Source organism: Chelmon rostratus, chromosome 6 (genome assembly GCF_017976325.1).
Source record: "Chelmon rostratus isolate fCheRos1 chromosome 6, fCheRos1.pri, whole genome shotgun sequence".
Classification (NCBI taxonomy): domain Eukaryota; kingdom Metazoa; phylum Chordata; class Actinopteri; order Chaetodontiformes; family Chaetodontidae; genus Chelmon; species Chelmon rostratus.
The window spans coordinates 17,621,958-17,649,137 of record NC_055663.1 but is presented as its reverse complement, the minus strand read 5'-3'; the positions used below and the strand labels follow the sequence as shown (position 1 = coordinate 17,649,137).

The 27,180-nt window shown below is 40.9% G+C and overlaps 4 protein-coding genes and 6 non-coding genes across 14 annotated transcripts; 9 read left to right on the top strand and 1 right to left on the bottom strand.

The window, feature by feature from the left end:
• Positions 1–7,577: 7,577 nt before the first annotated feature.
• Positions 7,578–10,535, top strand: snapc5 (small nuclear RNA activating complex, polypeptide 5). The gene is made up of 4 exons (XM_041938124.1): positions 7,578–7,724; positions 8,259–8,386; positions 8,471–8,551; positions 9,895–10,535. The coding sequence occupies exons 2-4, from the start codon at positions 8,297–8,299 to the stop codon at positions 10,090–10,092; spliced, it is 369 nt and encodes a 122-aa protein (XP_041794058.1). The 5' UTR covers positions 7,578–7,724; positions 8,259–8,296; the 3' UTR covers positions 10,093–10,535.
• Positions 10,536–10,703: 168 nt separating this feature from the next.
• Positions 10,704–16,588, top strand: lctlb (lactase-like b). 5 transcript variants are annotated; one of them, XR_006006879.1, is made up of 16 exons: positions 10,704–11,010; positions 11,916–12,102; positions 12,211–12,371; positions 12,494–12,581; positions 12,691–12,800; positions 12,899–13,027; positions 13,153–13,248; positions 13,338–13,392; positions 13,499–13,660; positions 13,741–14,018; positions 14,139–14,265; positions 14,359–14,558; positions 14,727–14,790; positions 15,059–15,132; positions 15,639–15,683; positions 15,860–15,908. XR_006006879.1 is itself a non-coding variant. In XM_041938120.1 (15 exons), exons 2-15 carry the CDS (start codon positions 11,976–11,978, stop codon positions 15,973–15,975), a joined length of 1,758 nt encoding a protein of 585 aa, XP_041794054.1. In that variant the 5' UTR covers positions 10,704–11,010; positions 11,916–11,975; the 3' UTR covers positions 15,976–16,588. The 5 variants fall into 5 exon arrangements, 3 of the variants coding, with proteins under 3 accessions (XP_041794054.1, XP_041794056.1, XP_041794055.1); XR_006006880.1 differs by lacking the exon at positions 15,639–15,683 and having other exon boundaries at positions 14,727–14,837; positions 15,860–15,923; XM_041938120.1 differs by lacking the exon at positions 15,059–15,132 and having other exon boundaries at positions 15,860–16,588.
• zwilch (zwilch kinetochore protein) lies at positions 16,067–21,211 on the bottom strand. Its single transcript, XM_041938118.1, has 18 exons — positions 21,065–21,211; positions 20,827–20,869; positions 20,658–20,750; positions 20,108–20,253; positions 19,795–19,985; positions 19,578–19,657; positions 19,346–19,501; positions 19,145–19,216; positions 18,963–19,056; positions 18,803–18,855; positions 18,608–18,710; positions 18,433–18,512; positions 17,841–17,997; positions 17,668–17,696; positions 17,448–17,584; positions 17,260–17,355; positions 16,826–16,941; positions 16,067–16,708 (listed from the first exon to the last, which is right to left on the bottom strand). Exons 1-18 carry the CDS (start codon positions 21,112–21,114, stop codon positions 16,620–16,622), a joined length of 1,785 nt encoding a protein of 594 aa, XP_041794052.1. The 5' UTR covers positions 21,115–21,211; the 3' UTR covers positions 16,067–16,619.
• A 440-nt stretch (positions 21,212–21,651) lies between these two features.
• rpl4 (ribosomal protein L4) lies at positions 21,652–25,659 on the top strand. Its single transcript, XM_041939072.1, has 10 exons — positions 21,652–21,733; positions 22,458–22,629; positions 22,767–22,873; positions 23,127–23,265; positions 23,538–23,662; positions 24,342–24,471; positions 24,704–24,860; positions 25,058–25,141; positions 25,319–25,439; positions 25,527–25,659. The coding sequence occupies exons 1-10, from the start codon at positions 21,731–21,733 to the stop codon at positions 25,596–25,598; spliced, it is 1,110 nt and encodes a 369-aa protein (XP_041795006.1). The 5' UTR covers positions 21,652–21,730; the 3' UTR covers positions 25,599–25,659.
• Positions 22,962–23,061, top strand: LOC121608634. The gene has a single exon (XR_006006965.1). It is a non-coding gene; the product is annotated as a small nucleolar RNA SNORD16 (small nucleolar RNA).
• LOC121608635 lies at positions 23,364–23,463 on the top strand. Its single transcript, XR_006006966.1, has one exon. It is a non-coding gene; the product is annotated as a small nucleolar RNA SNORD16 (small nucleolar RNA).
• Positions 24,904–24,975, top strand: LOC121608628. The gene has a single exon (XR_006006960.1). It is a non-coding gene; the product is annotated as a small nucleolar RNA SNORD18 (small nucleolar RNA).
• LOC121608631 lies at positions 25,180–25,247 on the top strand. The gene has a single exon (XR_006006963.1). It is a non-coding gene; the product is annotated as a small nucleolar RNA SNORD18 (small nucleolar RNA).
• A 1,114-nt stretch (positions 25,660–26,773) lies between the features above and the next one.
• Positions 26,774–26,845, top strand: LOC121608629. Its single transcript, XR_006006961.1, has one exon. It is a non-coding gene; the product is annotated as a small nucleolar RNA SNORD18 (small nucleolar RNA).
• A 204-nt stretch (positions 26,846–27,049) lies between these two features.
• Positions 27,050–27,117, top strand: LOC121608630. Its single transcript, XR_006006962.1, has one exon. It is a non-coding gene; the product is annotated as a small nucleolar RNA SNORD18 (small nucleolar RNA).
• Positions 27,118–27,180: the final 63 nt, after the last annotated feature.

Below are 27,180 nucleotides of genomic sequence, written 5' to 3'. Positions count from 1 at the left end.
TATGCAGTGACTAATCTGGCAGTAATAGATGTTATTTTCACTTCTCTCTTCTCAAAGGGTTATGGCTTGAAACTAAAATGAAACCAACTTCTTTTGTACTGTGCCTAGGATCTGTACTATTCAAGTTGATTTAATCCAGTCATCAGTCCACTAAATGACACAGAGTCCCCACAGTCCAGTCAGTGTTCCGAGGGCAGGCTGTCCGGTGTTGAAAAAGGTCAATATTAAATCATGGCCCCACCCTGAAGGCTCTCTCTAACATAATCCACACCAGGACTTGTCCACATTCTGTGGTGCCGCTCCAGTTACCGAAGCCGTGGAGAGGGGAAAACTCTCAGCCTGAGACCCACCTCACCGTGCCAAGAAGCCCACAGCATGCGAAAGCTGAAAACCCAAAGGGCGATCATTTGTCACGGGCAGTTCACACGTCTGGAATGTCTCAGTTTGTGCACTCAGAATATCAGACAAGATGGGTGGTGTTCCTGGAGATCAGGGCCGCTCTCATGTCGGGCGATCAAAGTAAGCAGGACTGGCGCTACAAGGTTCACACGCAGCTGTGTCGTCCCTGGGGTTGCACTTGGGCTGCGGGTGCTAGACCTCACTGTGGAAGTGCCTGTAAATAAATGGTTTTGTCACTGTGTTCACACATTCCTCCAACCAATGGGCCTGCTCTTCCATTAGCATAGGCTGCCATGCTCACAGCTGACTGCTGACATCAGCTCATGACATACACTTACAGTAGGTGACCAAAAATGGCAGAGTTATCTTCTCAAGTACACATTTCGCAATCTTTGAAATCACTTTTATCGAAACTCATTTATTGAAATGAGTTACGTAATGCTCCATTCATTCTTTCTTCTCTTCTCCAAAACATAAAGCTACAGCTCTGAAGTCATTGCTCCAGCACATTACCCCTTATGGTAGATGATTCTGTCACCTTTGGACAGAGTCAGGCTAGCTGCTTTCTCCATTTCCAGTCTTTATGCTAAGCTAAGCTAACTGTTTTCTGGCTCTACCTTCATATTAAACAAACAGATGTGAAAGCAATTCAATCAACTCTCATCTAATTCTCAGAAAGAAAGAGAATAGGTGTAAAAAAAATAGCTAACAATTTCTTCAAACGTCACTGTAGTCAAGGGGAATGTGTTAAGGGCGCTCTGCATTTTTGGCTTTTGGCTGAGGAGGTGGTAAAATTGGAGCAGAGGGCTCGGTTAATGAGAGTGAGGAAATCAGAAGGTAAGGCAGGAGTGCAGTACCTGTGCTATGGTCTTTCCATGAGGAATTTGAGGAATGCCCAAACCTCTGTAGTCAATATTTGCTTTAGGCGAAATGATAAGAACAGCTCAGTCTCTCACCAACTACAACCGGGACACCAGCCAAAAATTTGCACCCAAAGGAACACATTCAAACCGACTTTTAACTAGCCAAATGTTTGACTTGCATTGCCTTTAGAACATTACGCACGGTCCCACGCAGACGATTATTGATCACATTGTTACCTAGCCAATGCTATGTCATGATCAAACAGACAATCGTATGGGAACAATCTGACCTTGTGTTGTCATTTGACCTTTGTCCTTGGCATCAGTACCCCTGACTTCCCTTTGCCCAGTGCTGTACTGGACGATATCTTAGAGCCCTGTCATTTTTCACTCTCTTGGGTTGTGGTGAATAGGGTCAAAAGGATTTGTTTATTTTCACCTTTCTACAAAACATCTTTCACCACATTTTGTGGCCAGGCAGTTGGATATTTGAGATTGAAAAGGCTCACTAAAAGAGAAAAATGAGCCTGCGGACTCACTAATAATGAATCATTATGAGAAGAAAAAACGACAGCAGAAAAGGAAAACAAAGTGGATTTCCTTCTGGCTGGTCTGACATTACTGGGATGTTTAACTTAGAGTACCAAGGGAGGTGAACTATGCAGACCAATACACCAGGCCCAGGAGAGTGAGAGAGTGAGCAACAACAACAGAAAGAGAGAGAGAGAGAGAGAGAGAGAGAGAGAGAGAGAGAGAGACAGAGACAGAGACAGAGACAGAGAGGAAAAGGGAAAATGTAATTAATCACACTACAGTCAGTGGGTCTGGTCTGGTGGAGGTGTTCTTGAGTTCTGGGTTTGTTTGTCAGTCTTAAGAGAAAAGCCAGTGAAACGGGAATGCTGTATATGGGTGGTCAATTAGTTTACAAATTTCAGCTGTGACAGCGGCATTCTCCACAGCCCCGGCCCCAAACTCCCTCCTGCCATCCCTGACCAAACCACATCATATCAAGGCCCAAACCTCATGCCGTGATCTGAGGCATTCCCTGGGCTGCAACATAAAGAAGCTCACTCGATTTAGCCCGACCTAAATCAACAGCCTTTTACTGTGGTTACACTGGATTGCCTTACATCCAGGATCTGCCAGCGCTTTCAGCCCCTTTTCAGTTTTCCATGCGTCCGACGTGCTTCTGAGAACCAGACCTCCACCACTCTGTCACTCTGCTTTTTCACTTCCCTGGGATCGCAACATGCTGCACATCCTTTCCAATTTGACTGAATGAGCTTATACCTCTCTGGACAGATCAGTTTAACGTTAAAAGCCAAATAAAAGCCACATAAGCACACTGAAATCAAATCTGAGCACGGGATGAATAGGCTTTCCTGAGCTTGTCATGAATAGTGCGCAGAACCAAGAGTGTCTCCTGGTACGTAAGTGCTTCAGATAATGAAATGCTGACGGCAACAATGATCAGGTTTTCCAGTTGGACAAGGGAGTAATGCTTGGCTTTTACTACACTCGCTTGACGAATGAGGACAGCATCATAACTGCAGCGGGCACCACCAAGCTATACACTTGCATGCACACATACACACGTAAGTGTTGATAGACAAAAACCACACAGTGGATCATACCACAGCACTGTGGTTAATCTGGTGATTAACATTGTTATCAATCATCTTCTGTGATGCAGTGACAGCATTCCCACTGGGATTAAGCGGCTGACTAATTTAGTGTAAAAGGTTTCAATGTGCAAAGAAATAAGGCAAACGGGACCATTATTCTAAATCTTCACCTTTACGTAGATGATTATATAACATGAAATATGAACATATATCTGTGTCTTATGGCACTGTGTACTGCATGCAAGGGTGTGACTGTCCAGAGGCATATTTTTAACCACATAACATAATGTATCAGAACACTCAGACATCCACTTATTCACTTCAAAAGTATGCATCCATACCTTTCTGGCTCTGCGTACGTGCAGAAGATTGTGCTGATTACAATGAATGAACTCTAATACATTTGTCCCAGTGCGTGTGCGTGCCAATTTGCATGAATATGTGTGTGTGTGGGAGTTCAGGACAGGAAACGTAAAGGTTGAGCTAGTTCCTTGGAAACAAAGGCTCCTCCACATCTCCGCATGGGTCCTTTCCTTTCATTGGCGCCTGAGGCTCCTGTCCACATTACTGTAACACTTAAGAGGGAACATCCTGGAGCTGCCACCCCCACCTTTCCCATCGCCTTCTATGGGCTCAACCTATAGTGCATCACAGTCATGTAAAACACGAGCTGACAATGTTCTAAAAACTTTTGTGAAAGTTAAGAGTAAAGCCCTGCTAGGCTGGTGCCTTGTTCCTGAACTTTAGGCAAATGACAAGCAATGCTGGGAATGATCTGGTTTTCCTCAGCTGTGATTGCATGACAGTGACTCATAGACCCCATCGACTTCACAAACCCTTCATTGCTGTTTTACAATCTTATCTCTCTGGGCCTCACCTTACAATCTGTATCATCATCTGTCCTCCCACTCTCCTTCTCCATCTTTCAGCCCTCTCCTGTTTCCATGCTCTTACTCTCTGTTTAACTGCCACGGTTGAAAATTGAGTCATAACTTCCTGACGGCACTGTTCAAAGGTCACCCCTTACCCAGCCACCCCCCTCTCTCTTCCTCTCCCCTTTTCCTCCTCTCCCTTTTGGGAGGCCCCTCATCCAACACGCCCAGCACTGCATTCCACAGTGTGGGGAGCACCTTCAAACGCTGCACAAGCATAGCAGACCACGGCTCCCAGCAGCACGCGGGGCAACTGAGCCCCAGCCTCAGCTGCCACCAGGCCTCAGCACTAGGCTCAAGCCCTGCCGAAGAGAGCTTTCATTGGGGAGAAGTTGCAATGCAGCAGCAACAGAGTCTGCGTGATGACAAGGAAAAAGCAACTGTGTTTCTCAAGGAGCAGAGTGATAACTGTACAGTATTAGCCACCTTCAAGCTGCTGAAACCAGCTCCAAGTAAAACCCTCATGCCACAGTGGGGCCTCTCATGTCTGTGCTGGAAGGCTGGCAGCTGCGATAGTGGGGCGCAGGTCTCAGAGCACCTTTTCGTCTGACCCCCAAATCCTTAAGGTCTCTTGTACACTGCTCCGGTTTCACCCTCCCAAGGCTCCCAGGGTGCTTGGCTCTCAAAACAATAATGCTCTTGTGCATAGTCACATACCACAACATGGCAAATGTACAGTGCTGTAATGAACAACCAATTAATCCATTAGTTGACTGACGCAAATTTAACAGACCCTTGACTATTCCCCTCGCACGTCACCTTCAGTGGCAGCTAAACAGCGGAAGCAGAGACATCAGAAATATCACTGCTTGACTTGTTCTAGTGCAAATATCATGACTTTATTGTATTTTGGAAAACTCTGCTGGGTATTGTGTCGAAAATATTAGCATTTGTTTGAAAGCAAGCAAACAGGGTGTACAGTATTCTGTTGAAAAGTCATCATTAAATGAGCCAGAACCTACTTCTTTTGCATGTAAGCCGTTTTGTGTTCCAATAAGTATGTATAATGTACTGGATGTTTTAATTATATTTTAAGTTTAATTTTGGCTAAAATAATTGTACTATAAAATCTATATATTGTCACATGCCTGCTTGCAGCATAGGTCAGAAAAGCACAGTTCAGAGAAGTATTGACAGGAGTACTTACTCACACCTGTATCAGAGACAGACGACACCCTCTTGCAACCTCATACCTGTGGTATCTGGGTGCTGGATGTTCCTGAGTCTTTAGTGGTGGCACTGCGTTGCACTGGACAGCTGATGCATTTCACCTGAAGCACAGACAACACACACTATTGTGACAAAGTGAAACTATAGACACAAAACGCAAGATAGTCATGCACCTCACAGGTGAGCTGAAAAAAGGATGTTATGCAACATCATGTATGAAGACATTTGAAGACATTTTACAAAGAACCATGCAGATTCATAGGCAGGATGGTCGTTAAGGATAGTTACACATCTTTCAACGTTTGTGAAAATAATGACAGTACTTTCTTTCCAGGATATTTAGAATAAAGCAGTTCTATAATCAGTGACAAAAGTGTGAACGATATCTTTTACAATTTTACAAATCTCCTGTTTGTAGGATAAGATGCATGATGACATTTATAAGGATCCTGACAGGGCATATATGTTTCACCAAACAGTAATGGTCTGTGCTGTTGAAATGATGGTCTACCACATTAACAGAAGGCATCTGGTTTTAGAAATCTGAAGAAACTACATCCTACAGCAGTTCTGTTTTCACGTGTGTGAACAGAGACAGGTACGTCTCTCATTTTGGCTTGACTTTATTGTTAGTCGCCAGTCGTGCCTGCGTGCTGTGATTATCAATGCACACATCTGGATGGACTTAGCCTAGGAATCCTATAAAGAACCTAATGGGCTCTTCTAACATTTTTTGAAGACTGATTAAGAGCCGTTTCAGATCTTGTTCACATCAATGAGTTCCATCTGTGATCTATTTAAGTTTTCACTGAATTCGTTATCTGCGTTACTTGCTCCGTTTCAATGTAATGGGGGTTTGGGGGATTTACGGGAGACTTGCATGCTTTGTAGGCAATGTGCAAGGCTGCTGAATATTTGCTTATGGGGCTAGGTCAGATACTTAAACAAACATGGCAGACTACTCTATCACTGTCAAACTGAGCATACATAGAAATCGTAGGTGTTTCTGTACCATCAAAACGATCCCAGTTTACTTACGTACGTGCAAGTGCTTAAAACTCTCATTCACTGCAAAAACTCAGCTTCCAAAACAAGAAAAAAGCAAAAATAAAATGGGGGAAATTTACATATATAAGCAAAAGCATTTGCAAACAGAACAGAAACATTTTTAAAACAAGTAAAAATATCTGGTCTCATAGGCTCAGTTATCATAATATTCCAGCAAGTCTAAAAACAAGTCAATTTATTTGAATGCAAAGAAATTCTAACTGTGACAAAGCTGTTTTTTGCTTGTCAGTGTTGATCACACAGCTTTATCATTTTGGAAATTCTAGTTTCAAGCATTAAGTTACTCAGAACTAATAATAAAATCCAGGCAAGAGGTTAAAATAGCTTGTAAAGATAATTAAGGACAAAAAAAGCTTGAAACACATGAAATAGTCCAACATAAAAACTGCCAGGTAAGAAGATACATCTTGTCAGAATACAAAAAATGCATATATATCCTCATTTATTTCTGTTACTCTCATAAACCTGCTTTTCCAACAAACCTATTCTCAAAGCATGTTTGCAAACCTTTGTTGTTCAAGTGTCACTCACTTTTAGGCTTGTGAATCATACAGTCAAGGCACTTTTTGGACTCACACCAGCATGAGAGGCAAATTTACACCTTGCACATTAGCTCAGTTACACCCAGCGTAGCGTCTGCTGAAGTAGCAAGCAGGCCTCCCTTTTAAGGCCTATTTGCCTTCCAATAGTGTGACCCTTATGTTTTATGAGAGAGACTAACACCATGAACTACATTTGTTACAAATTAGGCTTCCTAGTGCCGTAAAGTTGACACCTGCCACTTCAAACCTTCCTTTAGAAAAGGATGACGGGGCATTGATAACCGACTAGAAAGAAATACCTGCGTTAATTTACGTTAATTAGCTAGGCTAGCTAACTAACGTCCACCTGGTCAAAATGACTGCAGGGTACCGTTAAGGCACATTTACTAACTTTAGTTAGATACTTAACTGACGTACATTACAAAAACACTGCTGGGTTTTCTTACCGTCTACAAAGAATGTTTTGGTCAAATAATTTACAAACAATCTCATTTTCACCCCAAAGGCCAAGGCAACAATTACAGTCGTTTGACCACAAGATGTCGCCAGACACAATGTTCCGCTACTTGTAATGCTGCATTTATGTGCTTCTGGAAAGGTTTATGGTTTCAAAGACAAATGCGTGAGTTGTGGATTGCTTTAATAATTTTAAGCAATTAATTACCAAAATGAACAGTGAAACACGAGTATGACAAATATATTTTTTAATAATGTGATGAAAGAGTCTTTTCCCTCGAATTACTTTTCCTTTAAAAGCCAATAATTTTCACTGTCAGATGTTGTCATTGATGACTGTTGTTAAACTACAGATTTCAAGTGAGTCACTGTAGCTACTAAACCTCTGCTTTTACCATAGATATATACAGTGCATCTATGTGCTGACACTCATATCTGACACATCGTTAGTTTTCGCGAGGACCACAAAAAAAACTTTCCCATTGCACTTGAAAGTCCCACTAAGCCCGGATATGACCGCACAGGACCCAAACTTTAGCTAGTAGCCATAGCTGTAGCACAATAGCTAAGCAACCAGTATTCCAAATTAAAGCTGTCGGGAGGCTGTTATCTTGTATATCGTTCATTTCGACGTTGATATGAGGCTGTAGGAAGAATTTATAAATAAAGGTAATAGTCTTAAACTGTTTACTGTGCCATGTGCGGAAATAAGCTGTCATTATGATGCACCGCTGCTTAGCCAAATTGTTTTTCCGTAGCAGTGCAATCTATTTACCTATTTTTTATTTGACGCAGTCGCCACAGCATTGAAGATTGAACGCTGATCTGTTAGGAACTAGATGTGATAAAAGCTATACTATAATGTACAATGAAAGACTTAATTTTTTAGTCTACTACAGTGGCTGGTAGCTGATAAGAAGAGCTTAGGAATTGTCATATTGTTAAATGAAATCTAAATTGGTGGTACAGGAAGATGAAAAAACATCGACCTAGCAGAATTTCCACCGTCATATTCCACACTGTTCGCATACTTATAAGACTCCTCACTGACTTTACTGAAGATACTTGTTGTCCAACACAAGTTACAAGGCAGTACTTGACAGCGTTGACAATTGTTGACGTTGCCATCCCCGTCGTCCTTTGTGATTAACATGAAACGTGACATGTTACGGTATCCCTCACTACTGATTTCTTCCCTTTCAGTGTTGAGGAATGGTCTGACTGCAGCAGGACCAGTAAAGATGCACAGCCGTCTGCAGGAGCTGAAGAAGGAAGAGGAGACTCTCCTCAAAATCAAAGTCATGCTACAAGACCAGCTGAACAGGTTGAAGGTGAGCAACAGAGTTCACAGTATTGACTGTATTGGGGTTTGTGTCTGTGGCGCCTGTGCTTTATATGTGTGTTCACTCTTTCAGTTTGAAGAAGGGGCCTTGAAATCTATCATCAACGCTCAAACAGAAGAAGGAGCCTCACAACGCTCACCCCCAGACACTGAGGTAAATCACATCAGGGGACAACCCTGCGAAAGATGATGTCTCAATCTGTCATATTAATGTATTCTCAGTAATATTTTTCCTTGTATTTGTTGATTAAGTCACACTTAATTTGGTTTGGTGAACTGAGAATCAGATGTTTTTACTACACCACTGTACTGTCTTGCAGGGGATATGACAGTTTGCAGACCTGCATAACATCACCGATTACATTTACATCCAGACCCAAACCAGGCTACTCTGCGTAATAGTGTTAAGACAGGAAATCAGTTAACATGTTTATGTGTGAGGCAGTAATCTCATTAATTTAAAACTCCAGTTTACATACAGTACGACTAAGGTACACATGGCCAAGTAATCATTTTTCTCAAGCAGAAATGTTGCTGAGTTTACTGGTTTATTTTTATAATCAGATTATTACAGCGCCCATAAAGGCTTTGACTAAAACTTTGTAGAACTGTTTTTGTATTCTCTACTTCCTTTTACTCAGAAACATACCTCGCCTTTGCAGGAAGTGTGTTTGTGTCATTCAGTGGTTCAGACATTTAAATTGTGCATTAGTTTTTTACTGAAATTGTAGTTGAGTTTTCAAAAGAATCCATTTCATCAAACTAGGTGATGAAATCACTGACTGTTTCCATGCACAAAATAATTTATTCCAAAAAAAGACAATATTCATACTAAGCTGTTTACATGGCTAATGAAAAGGAATATTCCTCTAATATTCACGTTTGTGTTCCGCTGTGCATAGTCGATTGACGAACAAAGCCTCTGCACATATTGAAAAACTTTTTGATATCCAGGTTGTCCTCATGTTTAAAAGTAGGTGTGTGTCTCCACCCGACCAGAAATTGGGCTTTTCTTTCATGCATACATCTCTACCCCAGCCTTGCAAACTGTTGGCTTGGCAGCACACAGAGCTGACTGTAAAAAGGCAAGAGGCCGTGTGTTGCAAACTAGTGAGAAGTATAACTGAGATGCATATTCTGAATGCACTTTGTACAGGCCCAAAGAATGCTCCTCAAACCCAAGTTATACCGGCACATCCCACAGTGGAAAATGATCTGTTCAGCATAAGGCCTAATTTGCAAATATGCAAATTGAATTTGCTGTTTGCATGACTCATATCAAATTTGGAATATTGTCATATTCAGAATAATAGTGGAATATTAATGTGCATGTAAACGTATGTACTCGTTGTCTCCATCTTGACATTCAATGAGTTTGTCTCCTGTTCTCTTCACTGCTTTGAAAATGCTGTCTTGCGCACTAAGTTTGCACTTTTTAAGATTTGATTTAAAAATGGTCAACAGGCATGTGTTTACTATTCGTGTTCATTGTTTCAGGTTCACATTAACCTTGATGATGAGAGCGAGATCAATCGAACCAAACTGCTACTGAATGCCGCTGTAGATTATGACATGGAAGAGGAGGAAGAGGAGGAGGATGATGATGATAAGGAGGATGATGAAGAGGATGATGAAGATGATGACAATGAGCTTGAGTTTGTGCCTGAAGAGGAGGAGGATGATGATGATTACTGAGATTCTCAATGTTTCAAGGGGCTTCAATATTTGCACCACTGAAGAAGAACCACATGTAAACGGACATCTGTTTATGTGTTGACCTGTTTTGTATTATCACTTAGGAAGTTTAATTTATTTGGATGGAGTAAGTAACAGTTACAGCGTAAAATGATGTCTGGTGCTTACAGTATCCGCTCCTTCGCCTGATTTAAGGCACGTCATCCAGATTTCAAATTATGTTAGAATTCATGTGTCAAATTTTGTGAGACATTTCTCACTGAAATGCAGTAAGACAGTGTTACTAGGTGCTTATAGCTTACTAGATATATTGTGCATTTTGAGGATTAGCATTAAAATGTATGGCTGGGCCATATAAGAAGATAGTGTGTATGCGTTATGTAAGAAATGATAATCGTAAGCACAAAATAAAATGTTTTGCATAGGGTTCACCTGACTGATTTTTACAATGTACGCTTTTAGTTTTATGCCAACATGCTTTGCAACACACAGTAATGCTTTTTACCTGTAATGAATGTTTATTTATGAGCAATAAGCAGATAAATCCTTTTTTTTTTTTTTTTTCCAGTTTCCTTCTCGGACACTCAATTAAGGGTAATACCTATGTAAAATTGTCCTAACCTGACCCAGGCAAATGGGTAGTGCAGTGCAAACACTTTCCACTAGCAAACCATTCAGCATTTTCTAAACAGCTAAAACAATACAGTGAGCCTCACAATAAGGCCAGCTTTCACACTGACAGCAGGGACAGCTCTGGAGAAGGGTGGTGCTACAACAGGCAACATACAATAGAGATTGCGCCGATAGATATATACAGCTTTCTATGTGGTGTGCTGTTCCAGGAGAGCTCCCATTCACCCAGGGACTTGGGCTCAGCACACACACCTGCTGCAAATGAATTCTTCATAAGGCACACAGGTAATTGCACATCTTATTCACCATGTTTGCTATTGTGAATCAAACTGTATGGAGAGACTTATGGATTTTTGCACAAGTGATTTAATTATTTATTTGCAGGCGGGTTACTGAAACAAAATTGCTTAAGGGGGAAAATTATATATATGGGGAAAAAACAAAGGTAAACATGGCCAGGAACGTATGATAATTGCAACATTAGAGTTTTTAGACTCTGTCCAAACTTTCAATCCTGAGTTAAAGTTATCATAGTGCAATATCTTCAATTTTGCATATGATAAATCCCATATAGCACATTGATTGCAGGCTTATTAGACTATGAGACTGAAATGTGATATGATGCTCCTGAACAACTGGGATTGGAATGATCTACAAAGAGAATTATATTTAGAGTTTTGAGCGGTCAAATCTCGACATTAACCATGACAATGTAACAAACATAATGCAATATCATTCCCATAAATGTCAAATGATGAGTTTATTCAAGTTCCTATATTCCCATTTAGTCTATATGCGTGTGCATCCACATGTCATGTGATTGTGCACTGCAAATATAATCAACCTCTCTAACATTAACTTTGCTTACAGAGGTGAAACCATAGTTTGTATGGGATCTGTCTGCCTCAGCAAGATGAGCTCACACGCCATTGAGTTTGAAAAGGGGTATTTGGCTCTGCATTAGGGATGCGGGACCCCCTGTAGTCTCCAGTCACATTGGATGCTTTCAGATTGATGACAGTTTATTGTGATTATGTCAAGATTTTCTTCTGTTACTAATTTAGACATTTAGAAAACAGGGTTGTAAGCACGTGTGTGTATGTGCCTCGCATAGAACAACATGTGAAGCCCAGTCCAAGCTCGTTGTTGTGATTAGGTGGTGACGCTGAATGGTTCTCCTCTGTGTGCAGACGTCAGTGAGAGACTGGAGCAGAACCAGACAGTGACTGTGCTGCAGGCTCAGGAGTACCATGCTGCCCCGCTGTGCATTCAGTGTGTGCCATGTGTTTATGTTGGTGCTGTGTCTGTCTTCGGCTGAGGACTTCGACTGGACAAAGAACGACCACAGCTCCTTCTATTATGGCACTTTTCCAGCTGGTAAACACTTGTTTTCCTCAGTGGGATAGATTCAAGACATTTTAACAATTTGGTAACTGGTGAGATTATCCCGAATTGAATGGTTGTTGCCAATGTTGCATTAATTAGGATTTTCGTGGGGTGCCGGCAGTTCAGCCTATCAGACAGAAGGAGCCTGGGACAAAGATGGAAAAGGACTGAGCATCTGGGACGTGTTCAGTCATAAGAAAGGCAGAATACAACAAAATGACACTGGGGATTCCTCTTGTGAGGGCTACCACAAAGTCAAGGTGGGGTGAGCAGGTGCGGCGTGTCTGAGAGATATGGAGAACTGAGGGGGGCAAAAGGAAATCTTAATATTACACTCTATCGTCTGTGTGTGTGTGTGTGTGTGTGTGTGTGTGTTGTACAGGATGATGTTTCTTTGATGCAGGAGCTGAAGCTTAACCACTATCGCTTCTCCATATCCTGGCCAAGAATCATCCCCACAGGCATAAAGTGTGAGTAACTGCCGTTAATTCAAGCCTTTTGGGTCTGAACTGGCACGTATGATTGAATTTGTTGATCACTAAAACTGAGGAGTTATGCACACTTTGATACCATTTGCAGCCGACCATGTAAATGAAAAAGGAGTACAGTACTATGACGACCTGATCAACCACCTGCTGGAGAACAAGATCACCCCTGTTGTTACTCTCTACCACTGGGATCTTCCACAGGTTGGTATACAGAATATTTCCTATGCCTTACTTTGTCTTTTTTTGGCATTACAGCACGATTCATCTTTACCGGGTTCCCGTATTCTTTGCTTTTCTAGGTCTTGCAAGAGAAATATGGTGGATGGCAGAATATAAGCATGGTCAATTATTTCAATGAATTTGCCAACCTGTGCTTTGAAAGATTCGGCAACCGAGTCAAGTACTGGATCACGTTCAACAATCCATGGGTAGGTATTACATTCACACATGTACATTTTGTTTCTTTTTTATCGCAGAGAGTGGGTAAATATCTGCCTGTTACTGAAAGTACTATCATCACACTAATACTCCATAATCTGGAAATCTGCTTCAGTCTATAGCAGTTGAAGGCTATGAGACAGGTGAGCACGCTCCCGGGCTGAAGCTGAGAGGAACGGGGGCGTACAGGGCTGCACATCACATAATCAAGGTGGGAGAATGCATTCAAGAAACACAAGTTATCATTCAACAAATGTGCAACTTTGAACAGAAATTGTATTCATAACATCTTTTTCATAGGCACATGCTAAAGTTTGGCACAGTTATGATACACAGTGGAGGGGAAAACAAAAAGGTAAACATGGTCAAACTCTTGAAAGTAACATCTTGACTTAATTCAATATCCGCCTCTCGACAGTACTGTCTGTCTTTGTGTTGAGAGCTGCTGTTCATATCTGCAGGCTTGATTGGCATCTCTCTGTCTGGAGACTGGGGAGAGCCGGTGGATATCAGCAACCAGAAAGACATTGAAGCAGCTGAGAGATATGTCCAGTTCTACATGGGCTGGTTCGCCACACCCATCTTTCATGGAGACTACCCTCAAGTGATGAAAGACTTCATTGGTACATTGCATGTTAAACAGTCAGTCCTGGAGAAATATCAGTGGGAACGAACTAATCACTACATGTGACTGTGTGTGCAGGGAGGAAGAGTGTCCAACAGGGCCTCGGGACGTCTCGCCTGCCCACATTTTCCCCCCAAGAGAAGAGCTACATCAAAGGGACCTGTGACTTCCTCGGCATCGGTCATTTCACCACCCGCTACATCACCCAAAAGAACAACCCTTCAGGTCGTAGTAGCAGCAGCTACTTCACTGACCGTGACCTGGCTGAGCTGGTAGACCCACGATGGCCTGATCCCGGGTCTGAGTGGCTCTACTCTGTGCCCTGGGGCTTCAGACGTCTGCTCAATTTTGTCAAGGTGACTTATAGTCAATGATGTGAACAGGCTTGTTGACATTTGTTCCTGCAATGATCTCAGCACAGATATATTTCATTATGACAGCTTATTGCACTTCATGTTGATTTGTTCCCCATCTAGACTCAGTATGGAAACCCAATGGTTTATGTGACCGAGAATGGAGTCTCTGAGAAGATGCTGTGCACAGAGCTGTGTGATGACTGGAGGATACAGTATTACAAAGACTACATCAATGAGATGCTGAAAGGTGAATGAGCTCATACATGTACAACAAGCTGTGCATTTGTTTAGGTTGGTTTTAAGTCTAATCCCACTCTCTGTTCTCTGTGGTGTCACTCAGCTATCAAAGACGGAGTCAATGTAAAGGGCTACACTGCATGGTCCCTGCTGGACAAGTTTGAGTGGGATGAAGGCTACTCCGAGAGGTTCGGCCTGTACTACGTGGACTTCAGAAACAAAAACAAGCCTCGCTATCCTAAAGCTTCTGTTCAGTTTTACAAACGCATCATCAGCTCCAATGGATTTCCCAATCAGAGAGAGGTAAGAGACGCAATGTGGTTGCTACAAAGCCCTGCTTCTAATTCTTCCCAGACAGACGTGTCAGACACTCTTCTGAAATTAAAACATCAAGATTCACTGGTTAATGCTCTAGTGTGCCACAAAAGTAACATCAGTGATGATATGTGACATGATTCTAAACCCAAACAGGTTGAGAGCTGGCGGAGGAAGGCTATCGAGACCTGCTCTTCTAGCAACCAGCTCCTTGCTGCAGGTCAGTTCATCTACAACATCCCTGACCATGTTTATCAATGATCAGAGGTGAGGAACTAGCTGGGGTAAACAAATAAAGATTCTATGACTTAAATATAACAAACATGCCTGTAGTTTTACATGCAAATGAGATTAGAAATTATAATTTGACTTGTGTTGCTGTTCTTTAAGCAGAAAACACACAAACAAATTACTAGTTACATAATAATGATGGAAATAGAAAATCTCTGACAGAATATCTGAGATATCTTCTTTGTTTGCCCCTCCAGCTAGAAGAAAATCCAAGGAACATGCAGAAATGCCAAAGGTTTGGCCAGTGCATGATGAAGTTTAGAACTTGAGGGTATATATCTTCCATTAATGTCATTTTGTTGTTGCTTTGTGATTGTGCGGTTTTAAATCTGACTAACAGAATTAAGGCTCTGCAGTTTAACACTGAGATGTGTGCAACTACGTCTTCATTTCTTTAACGTTTTACTAGTGTGCTTTAATCTAATTTGCAACCAAGAACAGCCCTTTTGATTTCACAGCAGCTCTGACAAAAACTCATGAGCATAACAGGGGATTTCACAAAGCAGGATTATAAATTTACCCAGATAACATAAAACCAGTGAAACTGTTTGAGATAGAACTGAATTTAGAAAGCAAAACTTCAGCATGAGGTTTTAGGAACATGACCACCATGGTTATTGACCACTGGTAATCATAAATAACAGATGATTGGATTTTTTTGTTATCTGGCTATGGTGCAAATGCTGCTCTCTGAAATATTCCCCAGTAGCTGCATGCAGTTCTCAAAGGGTTAAAGTGTTGTTAATCAACTCTGAGTACTTTCTCTTTTTTTATTAGAGGAACAGCGGAGTACTGCTGCCAATATTCTAAGACTTATACATGGTAAGGAATCACTCATGCTCACTATGAATCAGATCAAGGATTATTTAAATCAAGGGAAAAATATTAACCCTTTGAGTGCTGTGCTTGAGCATCATTACTCGCTTCATAAGCAGTTGTCTGAACTACATAATAATGCTAGTGATTTGTTAATGTTTGTGTGTGTGTGCAATTTGCAGACCCTTTGACCAGCCACATGGAGATGGTAACTGAGATCGTTGTTCCCACTGTGTGCACACTCTCTATTTTGCTCAGTGCCGTCTTCCTCATGTTCCTGCTGCGAAGGCGGAACTAGAAAGGAGCTCTCACAGTGTGCATGTTTACACACACACAAGCATCAACACACACATACACACAGGCTACATACACACACACTCATATTCTAAGTGCATCCTTTCTTTAATGGATCATGTTTGAACATAAATACATTATTTGAACTGAATTTCACGAGAATTAGTGACTTCATTAATTTGATGTGCATACAGTGTTTGCTGTAAAAACATTGGTTTAGCCTAAAAAAATGAATTTAGGACACTCAAACAGTGTGGACAGCCCTTCAACATGTTGGATTTTAAAACATTGCTGTGGAATATTACCATTGCAAACCACCCTTGTGAGCAACTGTACTTTGTTTTTTCATTTGGTTTCAACTAGGAGTTGTTTCAGGAGAAGATTCAGCAAATGTGATAATAAAGATGCAATTAGAAAACCTATGACATCGTTACAGAACATACATACAGAGGACTGAAAGTTCATTTAAAACATCTGACAAAAATACAGTATAATACCAGAACACTCTATAGTTGTACATGTACACTTTGTGATGCAAAACAAGGTCATCTGGCTAGGTCCTAATTTTAAAACATGTTAATTCCTGATGAGAATATCAAAAATGACAATAAACACCTCCTTTGTTGTTCAGTTGTGTTCTGTGTAAATTCATGCAAAGTTGATGAGACTGCAACACACCATGGTGGAGAAGAAGGCAGGATCCTCACTGTCCCCATTCACTGTTTCGTTTGGGTAATCTAAAGACAGAACAGTTAAAGACGGAATGAGCTATGCCCACTGTACACTGGGATAGTAATCACTTGCAGCTATATGGCGTGTACTACAGTATGTTTGGAGTGGGGCATAAAAATAACCTGTTTCAAAGATGACGTGATCAACCAACGGTCTGTCACTGAGCTGTAAGGATGTCCTGACCTCACGAGGACCGTGGCCACTGGACACCTCAACCCCCCACACTATTGGCTGCTCCCTGGAACACACACAAAGGGATGAGACAATAGCCCTTGTTAAAAGTTGGCCCTTACATGCATGTGTGTTTCACAAAACCCAGCACAACAAACCTCATGAACACATCTGAATTCAGTTGTCTTCCTTCTGTCAAACGACTTCGGCAAGTTTTTAAATGTCATAAAACCCAATAACAGAAGTCCTATCTTCTGTTTCACCTTTTTAACACCTTTGTCGGTGAAGCAAAGTCCCAGTTTGTGTTGAAACATGAATAAAAATACAAATATTTCAATTTCACTACAGTTTCCTTGGATGTAATGAAGCAGCAAAAGATCCTTACTTCTGGTAGAAATGGCTGATCAGCGTGGGTTTGATTTGCAGTTTGAATTCATGCTCCTCATCGTACGGGTATGTCTTGTAGTGCTGCAAACATGACCTACAGAAATGAAACTGGAGACTTTAATGTCATCTTCAGGAAATTACATTCTGCACACTCACACATCACTGGAAAAAGCCAAAGCCATTTACTGTGTGAGAAGGAAGAGCCGGTCGTAGGGCAAGCCCAGGAAAGTACTGCAGGTCAAAATTATTTCCAGCACGTGATGCAGTTTTCTGAGTCGAATCACTTGTTCCTGCAGATCCACCTCTGTGCTCAGGTAATAACACTACGGAGTAAAATATTCACACTCAGAATATTTTGTGAACAGTCATTTGGACGTAATTGTCAGTAAAATAGTCTTGAACTTACCAAGTGGTTCAGAGTTGTCAATTCCTCACCTGAGAAAAAAAAACAAACAGTTGTGAATGGCTGAATATCAAATCAAAGTTTGTGCTTAACAGTTCATACGCGGTGAGGTGAAATATTACCATAAAGCATAAACAGAATTATACAAATATTCAGAGTGATAGGTAAACGATTACCAATGAGGTAGTTTATGTAATCCTTTCTCATCTTGTCCAGACCCATCTCTAGCAGCATGTGGACAGGAGTGACACCTGTGAGAGACACATGATCGATTTGCTGGTGGTAGGACTGCAGGATGAGCTTGCTGAGGGAGCTACTGCTGTCTCTGTGAATCTGGACAAAGTGAAACAAAACAAAACAAAACTAAAATTACCGCTTTGCTCTTGTATGCCCCCGCCAACCAGTCAAGAGAAGACTATGAAGGAATGCAATAAAAGGTAATAAATAAGTGTAGTTTTTGGCAAAATTAAGTTATCACTGTGCTGAAATTGATAATTTCAATGTATATCACAGTAACCTTTGACTTTTGTTCACCAAATTCTAATCTGTTTATCTTTGCGTCCAAGTGGACGTTTGTGCCAAATTTGAAGAAATTCCCTCCTGGCATCCCTGAGATATTATGTTCTTTAGAATGGGATGGGACAACCAGAAAACATAAGGCCTCCAGCCACGGCCATCACTGATGCGGAAATTTAAAAAAAACCTTAAACACAACTATAAATATTTTCTCAGCGATAAACACTTGACAGAAGCTGCATCATTTCATACCCAGGGTTTGATGTCGCCGTATCTTAGAGCCTCAACTACCAATTTCAGGCAGTCTCCTACGTCTTGATATGAAGTCACACCTACAATGACGAATAAAACGGAGGAAATGATTGTGGCTTTCTATTTGTAATACTAATCACATGTATTAGTTATCTTAATAGAGGAACTGACTCACTCTTTCTCATCCGAACCCACAGCTGCTCCACAAAATCCAAATCACCTCGTTCCAAAAGAGAGTTGAAAATGGGGGTGTCCGTTTCAGACTTCAGCTTTGTGGTCTTTAAAGAAAGAAGAAGACGCAACATAGCTACCACATTATTCTGAAATGAGTGAATCTGTGAAAAGTCCCTTGATTTTAACACTATCATACCTCTGCTGGTTTTGCAGCCTGGTCCTGCAGTGTCTTTGCAGTGCTCTGAAGCTCTGAAAGAAGAACAAAAAAAGAAAGCAATCTTCTTGACCATCTGTTATTAAATGCATTATATGCATTAAATCATTGTGAAGGTGCAGTGACTTAACACAGCAGATACCTTCCAGGAAGGCCTTGGTCAGATTTACTGCTGATGTGCTTTCCAAAGGTTCCATCCATTCAGTTTCACCAGTTCTCAAACCATCAGCAAGAGTCTGACATAACAGGAAGGCAATATATTAAGCTGTTTATGTATGTATTGATACTCACAATCAGTAACTCAGACTACTGTGAGACACAAACCTGAAGAAACTCTAGCTCCCTGTACATCTCAAACATTGGGCTCCTCATGTCCCCGCTGGCAACTTTGATATTCTGCACGTGAACAAATTTAAAGTAGGTAAGTATAGAAAATGTACTACTTTATTTTGTATTTTACAATTCAACTTTAAGTATTTATGGCAGAAAAAGAGCATGTTTTGAGTGTGAACTACTGGTGTTTACCAGTGTTGCTGTAGAGGACAGGGGTGGGGTCTCAAGGATACTCTCCACGTGGTTCCATTTGAAATCCACTGTCACACTGCTCTGTGACTCAATCATGGTGTTTTCAACAACAGTAGAGCCAAACAAGTTGAACCTGGCACTGCCTTTAATTGTCATCTGGAAGCACTGGCAGATGTAAGTGAATGACCATTCATTCATACTGACTTACAAGAAGGGATGCAAACTCACTTACCGAGGATGGGTGACGCCTGTTCTTGTGCTCCTGTTTAAGCTCATCCAAGGTTATGAGAGATCTTTTGTCGACAGTAGAGCCTAAATAAAATATGAATCGGAATTAAACAACTCAGAAGCAGCAAAATCACACTGAAATTAATTAAAAAGCATAATCACTATACTGATAATGTTTGAAGGGTGGGTTATTCAAAAGGCATGAAACATTTGAGCTATACCTTTGCAGGTAACAGAGTATAATTTGGCACCAGATACTTTATTGCCAATGCAGACAGTCTCAGCTCCAAACCAGGTTGTTCTAGCTGGGTCAGACATGTCACACCGTACCCACAGAGGGTGTAAGGCAGGGTTGTTGTCCACAGCTGACACATTAGCATTTTGAGATAATATGTACCAAGACAGCAACTGCCTGTAAAAAGGAGATATTAGCATTTTGATTGTCATCTACAGTGTATTAGACAGACAGGTTAGAAAGTCCTACCAGCACTTGCTTCATTTGGATGAAGTGTTAAACCTCTTAACATCAGTCACCTTGCTTTCATGATTGTGAGTGGCTGTGGTCCCAGTTCTGTCCGGAGTGCACGGGCATAATCATCAGCATCATCATCATCATCATCATCAGTACAGTTTGATGTTTCAGTCATTTGTTGATCACCAGCTTCATTTATTTTTGGAACCTTGTGAAATAAAGAAATAAAGACACAACCCAAAGGTGGGCAATTAGTGAGAGGTCTTAACAAGATTGTATTAGGAAAGAAATTGCATCTTTAGTTATAGTATATCCCTGGCTTTTAGAATAGTGCGTGGTTCTTGGCAACTGCACTGACATTCAAGCCCAGTGGAAGATATTGATTCCTATTTAAGATATTAAACTAATGCACCATCCCATACCAAGATTTGCATGTCAAAAAAGCCATAAGCAACTGGTAATCTGAAGAACCGTGCATCAAGAAACTATAGACTTCTTACATGTATTAAAATGTGTTAATTTATTCAGTTTACATGTTACACATTAAAACTCGTCTAGAGCTTGCAGATTTCCTGAATATATTTAAAGAGTCACAGCATTAACATTACTCACAGCTTTTTCACAGATGAAGACTGGCTGGTTGCCATAGTACATATTCAGCACAGGGATTCGGTCTCCATGCATCTTTAATATTTGGATGTCCTCCTGAAACCCAACAAATACTGCACCAACATCACTGCGACAAAAGAACTGCGACATATTTTACTTTAAGTAAAATTACCTCATATAAACATGGATCATTGCTTTCCTCATCTTGAAGAGACCTTCGACGAAACGGGACAACACAAATCACACAACAAAAATTAACCTTACTTTGGCAAGATAAGTAGATGATGGTTGAGGCAGTCAATTGTAAACATAAGCCGTAGGTTGAAAAGTCAGCCAATGCCGAGCGTTACTTTGACGTTAGCTGAAAAAGCTAAAAATGAGTAACGTCAAATATCTAAAAGTAAACTCACCGAAGAACATTATAAAACTCGTTAGCACTAGATATCACCTTTGAGCCCATTGAAAAAATATCTAACAAAACTCCTATTAGAGAGTACACAACGTAGAGAAATACAAGAGACGTTCGTGAAGACACTGCTTTGCTCTCCTACTGTTGATAGTTTGACAGTCGCGCGCTCAGTCGGGCGGTGATGTCATGGGGTCACAGGTCATCTCTTTCTTATTTTTAGTTTACGTTTGAGGAATTCACAAATTGAGTCATAAAAGGGTGTAAGCAACGCAACACAAATAAAATAGAAATTTTAAACAAATTAAAAATACTTTACAGGAAAAAAACGGTACTATGAAAATAGTCCGGCGTTTACGTTCATACTGCGCCAACATGGCGTAAAGAAATAGTCCCAGCTGTAGCAACAAACTTTAAGGTGCTTTTTGTTTTGCTGCATAATTTAATTTAGATGCTAAAGCAATTGTTTCTTACATTCATCCAAAGTTTATCATGTGTATTTCTTTGCTGTAAACAAAAATAATGGTGGGGAAAAAATCTGTCGACGGAAGTGATATTCGTCAGGGCGGAGGCATAAACCATTCAGGGTGATTTACCAACTTCCTTTTTACTGTGGCCGCCATAGCGAGTGGAGCGTGGTCCCCGGCGAGCCTAAAATTAACTACCGAAAATGGTGAGAAATTATACCACTAATGTTATTAACATGCTGTTTTATACGTGGGGGTTGTTTCGTTGTTTTTACTTTACAAATAAACCTATATTTTCTTTCTTTGGAAAGGTAAAGATCAGATTTAATACAGTACTGAGTTGGAATGCTCCCGACTAGCGAAGCTAACACGAGGAGCCATTTTGGACGAATAGCTTCAGTAGTTCAACCAAGTTACACGTGTGGCTTACGACTCAGTGGTAGATCACTAACAACCAGGCAGCTGATGTCGCTTATTTAGATGGCATCTATATTTTGCTCGCTGTAGAAACTAATCGTGGTATTCGAGTGTGTTTATGCTTTGCGTTAATGACGTCTATAATGAGAGGACAAGGTAACGTTTTAAACTGCCTTGCTAAGTCACGTTAGCATAATCGAGCTAAGCTAAGGCCAATAGCCGAAGATTAATTATTCTAGATACGTGAATAAATGTAAGTGTAAATGGGCAGGTTCTGCTACTATTATGTTCGTTAAGCGTGAGTTGTGCCTGATTTGACATACCAGTTGCATCAGACTGACTTTAGCAACTTGTCTGCTGGCAAATGCTAGATGTAATGGGTTCGGCAGACACGTTCTTAATTCCTTCCTCTCAAGGAGCCACTACACCTTACAGAGTAATATAGTGCATGACTTAAAGTCAGTATGACATGTTTGCTTGAAGCTCAGTGTTCTGGTTCATTTTGCCTCCTAGGCCTGTGCCCGACCCTTGATCTCGGTTTATTCCGAGAAAGGAGAATCTGCAGGCAAGAATGTTGTCATGCCTGCTGTTTTCAAGGCTCCAATTCGCCCTGATGTTGTGAATTTTGTTCACACCAACATGCGCAAGAACAGCCGCCAGCCTTATGCAGTCAGTGAACTGGCAGGTGAGTGTACACGTTTGTTCTCAACTTGCATGTTGATCAAGGTTTGTCATCAGTTAAGTTGGTTATTTGAGTGCATGCGTACACAAATCTAAGTTATTTTGTTGTTTGTAATTTAGCTGTGTAATTGTTTATTTCAGGTCACCAGACCAGTGCAGAGTCCTGGGGTACAGGAAGAGCTGTGGCCCGTATCCCTCGTGTGAGAGGTGGTGGTACTCACCGCTCTGGCCAGGGTGCTTTTGGAAATGTATCCTTCTGACCAAAATTGGAGCTTTACATTTTTTTCTTCCTTTTTATAATACTGTACGTGGCAGGGCAAACTGAAACCAAAGACTTGCAGTGATGGTGTAATTTGCGTCTGACACTGTGACCAGTGACAGAATGCCTGCTGTCATATGCTGGCACAGATGGCTGACGAACAATAGAGTCTGAGCAGGCATTAGGTACTTCAGTAGTAATGTTCCTACAGTAGTTGTCAGACCTCCTTGACTTTGATCTAGATGTGTCGCGGAGGTCGCATGTTTGCCCCCACCAAAACCTGGCGCCGCTGGCACCGCAGGATTAACACAACCCAGAAGCGCTATGCCATCTGCTCTGCTGTGGCTGCCTCTGCCATTCCTGCACTTGTGATGTCCAAAGGTGAGCTTAAAAAAACTATTTGTACAGGACAAGAAAGTCTTTTAGAAATATGTCTACCATGATAATTAACAAGTTTAAGTCTATTATAATATTTGACTTGCCATGATGGTGTAATTTGCATCTGATCCTGTGAACAGTGACAGTTGCCTGCTGTCTTCAAGCTGTCACAGGGAATTGATGTGTGTTAAATTCTGAGCAAGCGTTGGTCTTTGACATTCATAAGAAGTTTGTGTGTGGATCTCTCTGGTTAATGTAATGTTTTTGTCTGTCAGGACACCGCATTGAGGAAATCCCTGAGGTCCCACTGGTGGTTGAAGACAAAGTTGAGGGCTACAAGAAGACCAAGGAGGCAGTGCTCCTGCTGAAAAAGCTCAAAGCCTGGAATGACATTAAGAAGGTAATCAAATTTTTCACACTTTCTCTTTTGACTTGACTCAGCTCTCCATTAGGGAACACGTGATTCGAAATTGAAACAAAGTGAACATGTAATTAAGTGTTGATTTCAGCTTGTCTTTGTCTACCTATTGTATGAATGATGTAGGAATCATAGTTGTATACGAAGTCCCATCACACTATGATGGTTGCAGCACAGGCTGAGGAAAGGATGACTTAGACAGCTGTTATCTGATTCATATGTACAACAGGAAGTGTAGCATTAAAATGTCAGACAAACTTGTTACTTTCAGTAGGATCAATTAAGAACGGTTCCTCTGCCTGTGGTCACTGAATAAATTAAGTACATTTATTAGACATTACTAGTATTTTTAATCTGAAGGCAGCTTACATTGTTTTTGGGGTAGCACATAATTTTTACATATTTTTTCTCCATGTTTTATTTTCATTTATATAGTCAAATTTCATTTTGATTGTATAATATATATATATATATATATATATATATATTAGTCTGCTTTTTATTGTTTTTTTTTTCGAATGTTCTCTACCTCTGCTGCTATTTTTCTTCCCACTGCTATCACATGCTGCTGTATACGTGCCCAGATTTATATAAATGAAGTTTTATCTTATCTTCTTTATTGATTCATGGCATATTGAAATAATAAGCTTTCTGTTCTCAGGTCTACGCCTCTCAGCGCATGCGTGCTGGTAAGGGTAAGATGAGGAATCGCAGACGGATCCAGCGCAGAGGACCATGCATCATCTACAACCAAGATGCTGGTGTAACCAAAGCCTTCAGAAATATCCCAGGTGTGTTATTTGGTCAAATGTAGAACTCAGTAATGTGAGGTAAATAGATATCAGACCATTAAAGTCTTTTTCAGAATTATTTAATATGTAATTGTGTATATAGTTCATATGCAGCGGTTATTATACCAATTGTATTGTATCAAAGTTTTAAATAAGTAAACTTTAAATTAGTTTCTAAAAGGAGCAACAAGGCAACCTGGCAAGCTTATAATTGTTGTGTTGTGTTATGAAGGCATCACTCTGCAGAACGTGAACAAACTGAACCTCCTGAGGCTCGCCCCTGGTGGTCACGTTGGACGCTTCTGCATCTGGACAGAGAGTGCTTTCCGCAAGCTGGATGAGCTGTACGGCACCTGGCGTAAACCTGCTTCCCTGAAGGTCGACTACAAGTGAGTATTTAAGGAGCAGTTGCACAAGACAAACTTGTTGCCATTACAGTGATGAGCTTCCACTTCATGGTCCGTGTTTTTGAAATTCTGTGATATTTAATGAAGTTCTGAGTTTAAGCATCAAAAGACTTGGCATGTTGCTATTTTCTTATTTTCCAACATGAGGAATTTAATTCTTTATGCCTTATTTTTTCCAGCCTGCCCATGCACAAGATGACCAACACAGACCTGAGCAGGATCCTGAAGAGTGAGGAGATCCAGAAAGCACTTCGTACACCCAAGTAAGCACTGTTCAGTTCTTGAAATTAGCTTAGCTTGTCAACTATGATGATGTTCCACTTCAGGTCCGTGTTTCTGAACCCTGATTATTATGGAAGTCCTGAGCGACACAAAGTTTCTTAAACTTACGGTTTAGCACAAGTTCACATTGTTAAGACTAGGTTATATTATCATTACAGCAAGAAGATCAACCGCAGAGTGCTGAAGAAGAATCCTCTGAAGAACTTGAGGATAATGCTTAAACTGAACCCTTACGCCAAGACCGCAAGACGTCATGCCATCCTCAAGCATGACCCTACAGTAAGAATCTAAACAATTCAACTTGGAGACAAAAACTGGAGACTGTAATTTTTGATTGTGACTTTAAAACCATATTTTTCGCCATAGATCAAGGCCAAGATGCTGAAACCCAAGAAGAAGCCTGGAAAGAAGGGAGCACCTGCCAAACCTAAGGCGTAAATCTATGAATCTTTTACAGACTGGAGTTCAGTTAAAAAAAGAATAAATCGGTTGATTCAAATGCATGAGTCAGACCTGTCATTCAAATTTGATTCATGAGACTATTTATTTCACATAACCTAACAAAGTATTTAATCTGCTGGTGCTGTTAGGACAAAAGGTGAAGAGAAATACCAAGCATGCAGGTTGAGCAGCATTTCTCATGAAATACTTTGATCATTAGAAAAAGATGGCCTTTCAGGCAGGCCTGTAATGTAGCCCAAAGAATGCATTGTTAATTTCACTTGGCATGTAGGTGTGTTTACTTGATATACAACTATTGATGGCACACCTTTTTAACTCATTTAGTACTCAGTATGAACATACATTTTGGCTAAAGTACAAATACTGTCACGAGAAGAGGACCTTGGGATATGGGGTTTGTTACAGACAGAAGGGTCTATGAGAGTAGGAGTCAAGGTGCTTTGAGCACAGTCCCCTCAATTTTAGGGGAATCCTTGCATGTGTCGTACTCACCTGAAGTAAAGACTGAAAGCCGAACAAAACGAAGACGGCTGCAGCACAGGTTGAGTCAAGCATGACGGTGAATGATGCTGGTACGGGTAAGATGAGGAATTGCAGATGGATCCAATGAAGATGACCACACATAATCTACCATCAAGACGCTGGTGTCACAGAAGCCTTCACAAATATCCCAGGTGTGTTGTTTAACTATACCATACACTATAATCAGACCATTATCTTAAGTCTATATTAATACCTAATGATGTGTAGTCCTGATGCTTACTACAGACTTGAATGAAGAACATGGGGCAGTGTAGCGACACAGGCAGTAAAGCTGCTGTCCTTTAGACCCCAGTCTTTACGTAACTTGGTATTGATGCAAGTAAAATAAGCTTCTGCCGACAGTGGCCATCAGTTTTAAATCCGTGAACTTATGATGGCTTTAAAAGAAGCAACAGGATCACCCAACCTGTTGAATTGTTGTGCTCTATTATAAAGGTGTCACTGCAGAATGAAAACAACCTCCTGAGGCTTGCTCTCAGTGGTCCATTGGACACTTCCCTGTCTGGAGAGAGACGAGCTGCATGGCACCTGGTGTAAACCTGCTTCCCTGAAGCTCATTTAAAAGTGAGTATTTAAGGAGCAGTCGCACTAAACTAGTGTTGATAACATTACTGTGATGAGCTTCCACTTCATGGTCCGTGTTTTTGAAATTCTGTGATATTTAATGAAGTTCTGAGTTTAAGCATCAAAAGACTTGGCATGTTGCTAGTTTCATGTTTTCCAACATGAGGAATTTAATTCTTAATGCCTTATTTTTTCCAGCCTGCCCATGCAAAAGATGACCAACATAGACCTGAGCAGGATCCTGAAGAGTGAGGAGATCCAGAAAGCACTTCGTACACCCAAGTAAGCACTGTTCAGTTCTTGAAATTAGCTTAGCTTGTCAACTATGATGATGTTCCACTTCAGGTCCGTGTTTCTGAACCCTGATTATTATGGAAGTCCTGAGCGACACAAAGTTTCTTTAAAACTTAGTTTAGTGCAAGTTCACATTGTTAAGACTAGGTTATATTGT

Coding starts and splice junctions, on each gene's coding strand:
- snapc5 (XM_041938124.1), top strand. CDS start 8,297: ATGCACAGCCGTCTGCAGGAGCTGAAGAAGGAAGAGGAGACTCTCCTC. Junction 8,387..8,470: donor ACCAGCTGAACAGGTTGAAG/GTGAGCAACAGA, acceptor TCACTCTTTCAG/TTTGAAGAAGGGGCCTTGAA. Junction 8,552..9,894: donor GCTCACCCCCAGACACTGAG/GTAAATCACATC, acceptor TCATTGTTTCAG/GTTCACATTAACCTTGATGA.
- lctlb (XM_041938120.1), top strand. CDS start 11,976: ATGCTGCCCCGCTGTGCATTCAGTGTGTGCCATGTGTTTATGTTGGTG. Junction 12,103..12,210: donor TTATGGCACTTTTCCAGCTG/GTAAACACTTGT, acceptor TGCATTAATTAG/GATTTTCGTGGGGTGCCGGC. Junction 13,393..13,498: donor GTGGAGGGGAAAACAAAAAG/GTAAACATGGTC, acceptor TCATATCTGCAG/GCTTGATTGGCATCTCTCTG.
- zwilch (XM_041938118.1), bottom strand. CDS start 21,114: ATGGGCTCAAAGGTGATATCTAGTGCTAACGAGTTTTATAATGTTCTT. Junction 20,751..20,826: donor ATGATCCATGTTTATATGAG/GTAATTTTACTT, acceptor GTTGGGTTTCAG/GAGGACATCCAAATATTAAA. Junction 19,217..19,345: donor TGTCCTCTACAGCAACACTG/GTAAACACCAGT, acceptor GTTCACGTGCAG/AATATCAAAGTTGCCAGCGG.
- rpl4 (XM_041939072.1), top strand. Junction 23,266..23,537: donor TGCACTTGTGATGTCCAAAG/GTGAGCTTAAAA, acceptor TTTGTCTGTCAG/GACACCGCATTGAGGAAATC. Junction 23,663..24,341: donor CCTGGAATGACATTAAGAAG/GTAATCAAATTT, acceptor TTCTGTTCTCAG/GTCTACGCCTCTCAGCGCAT.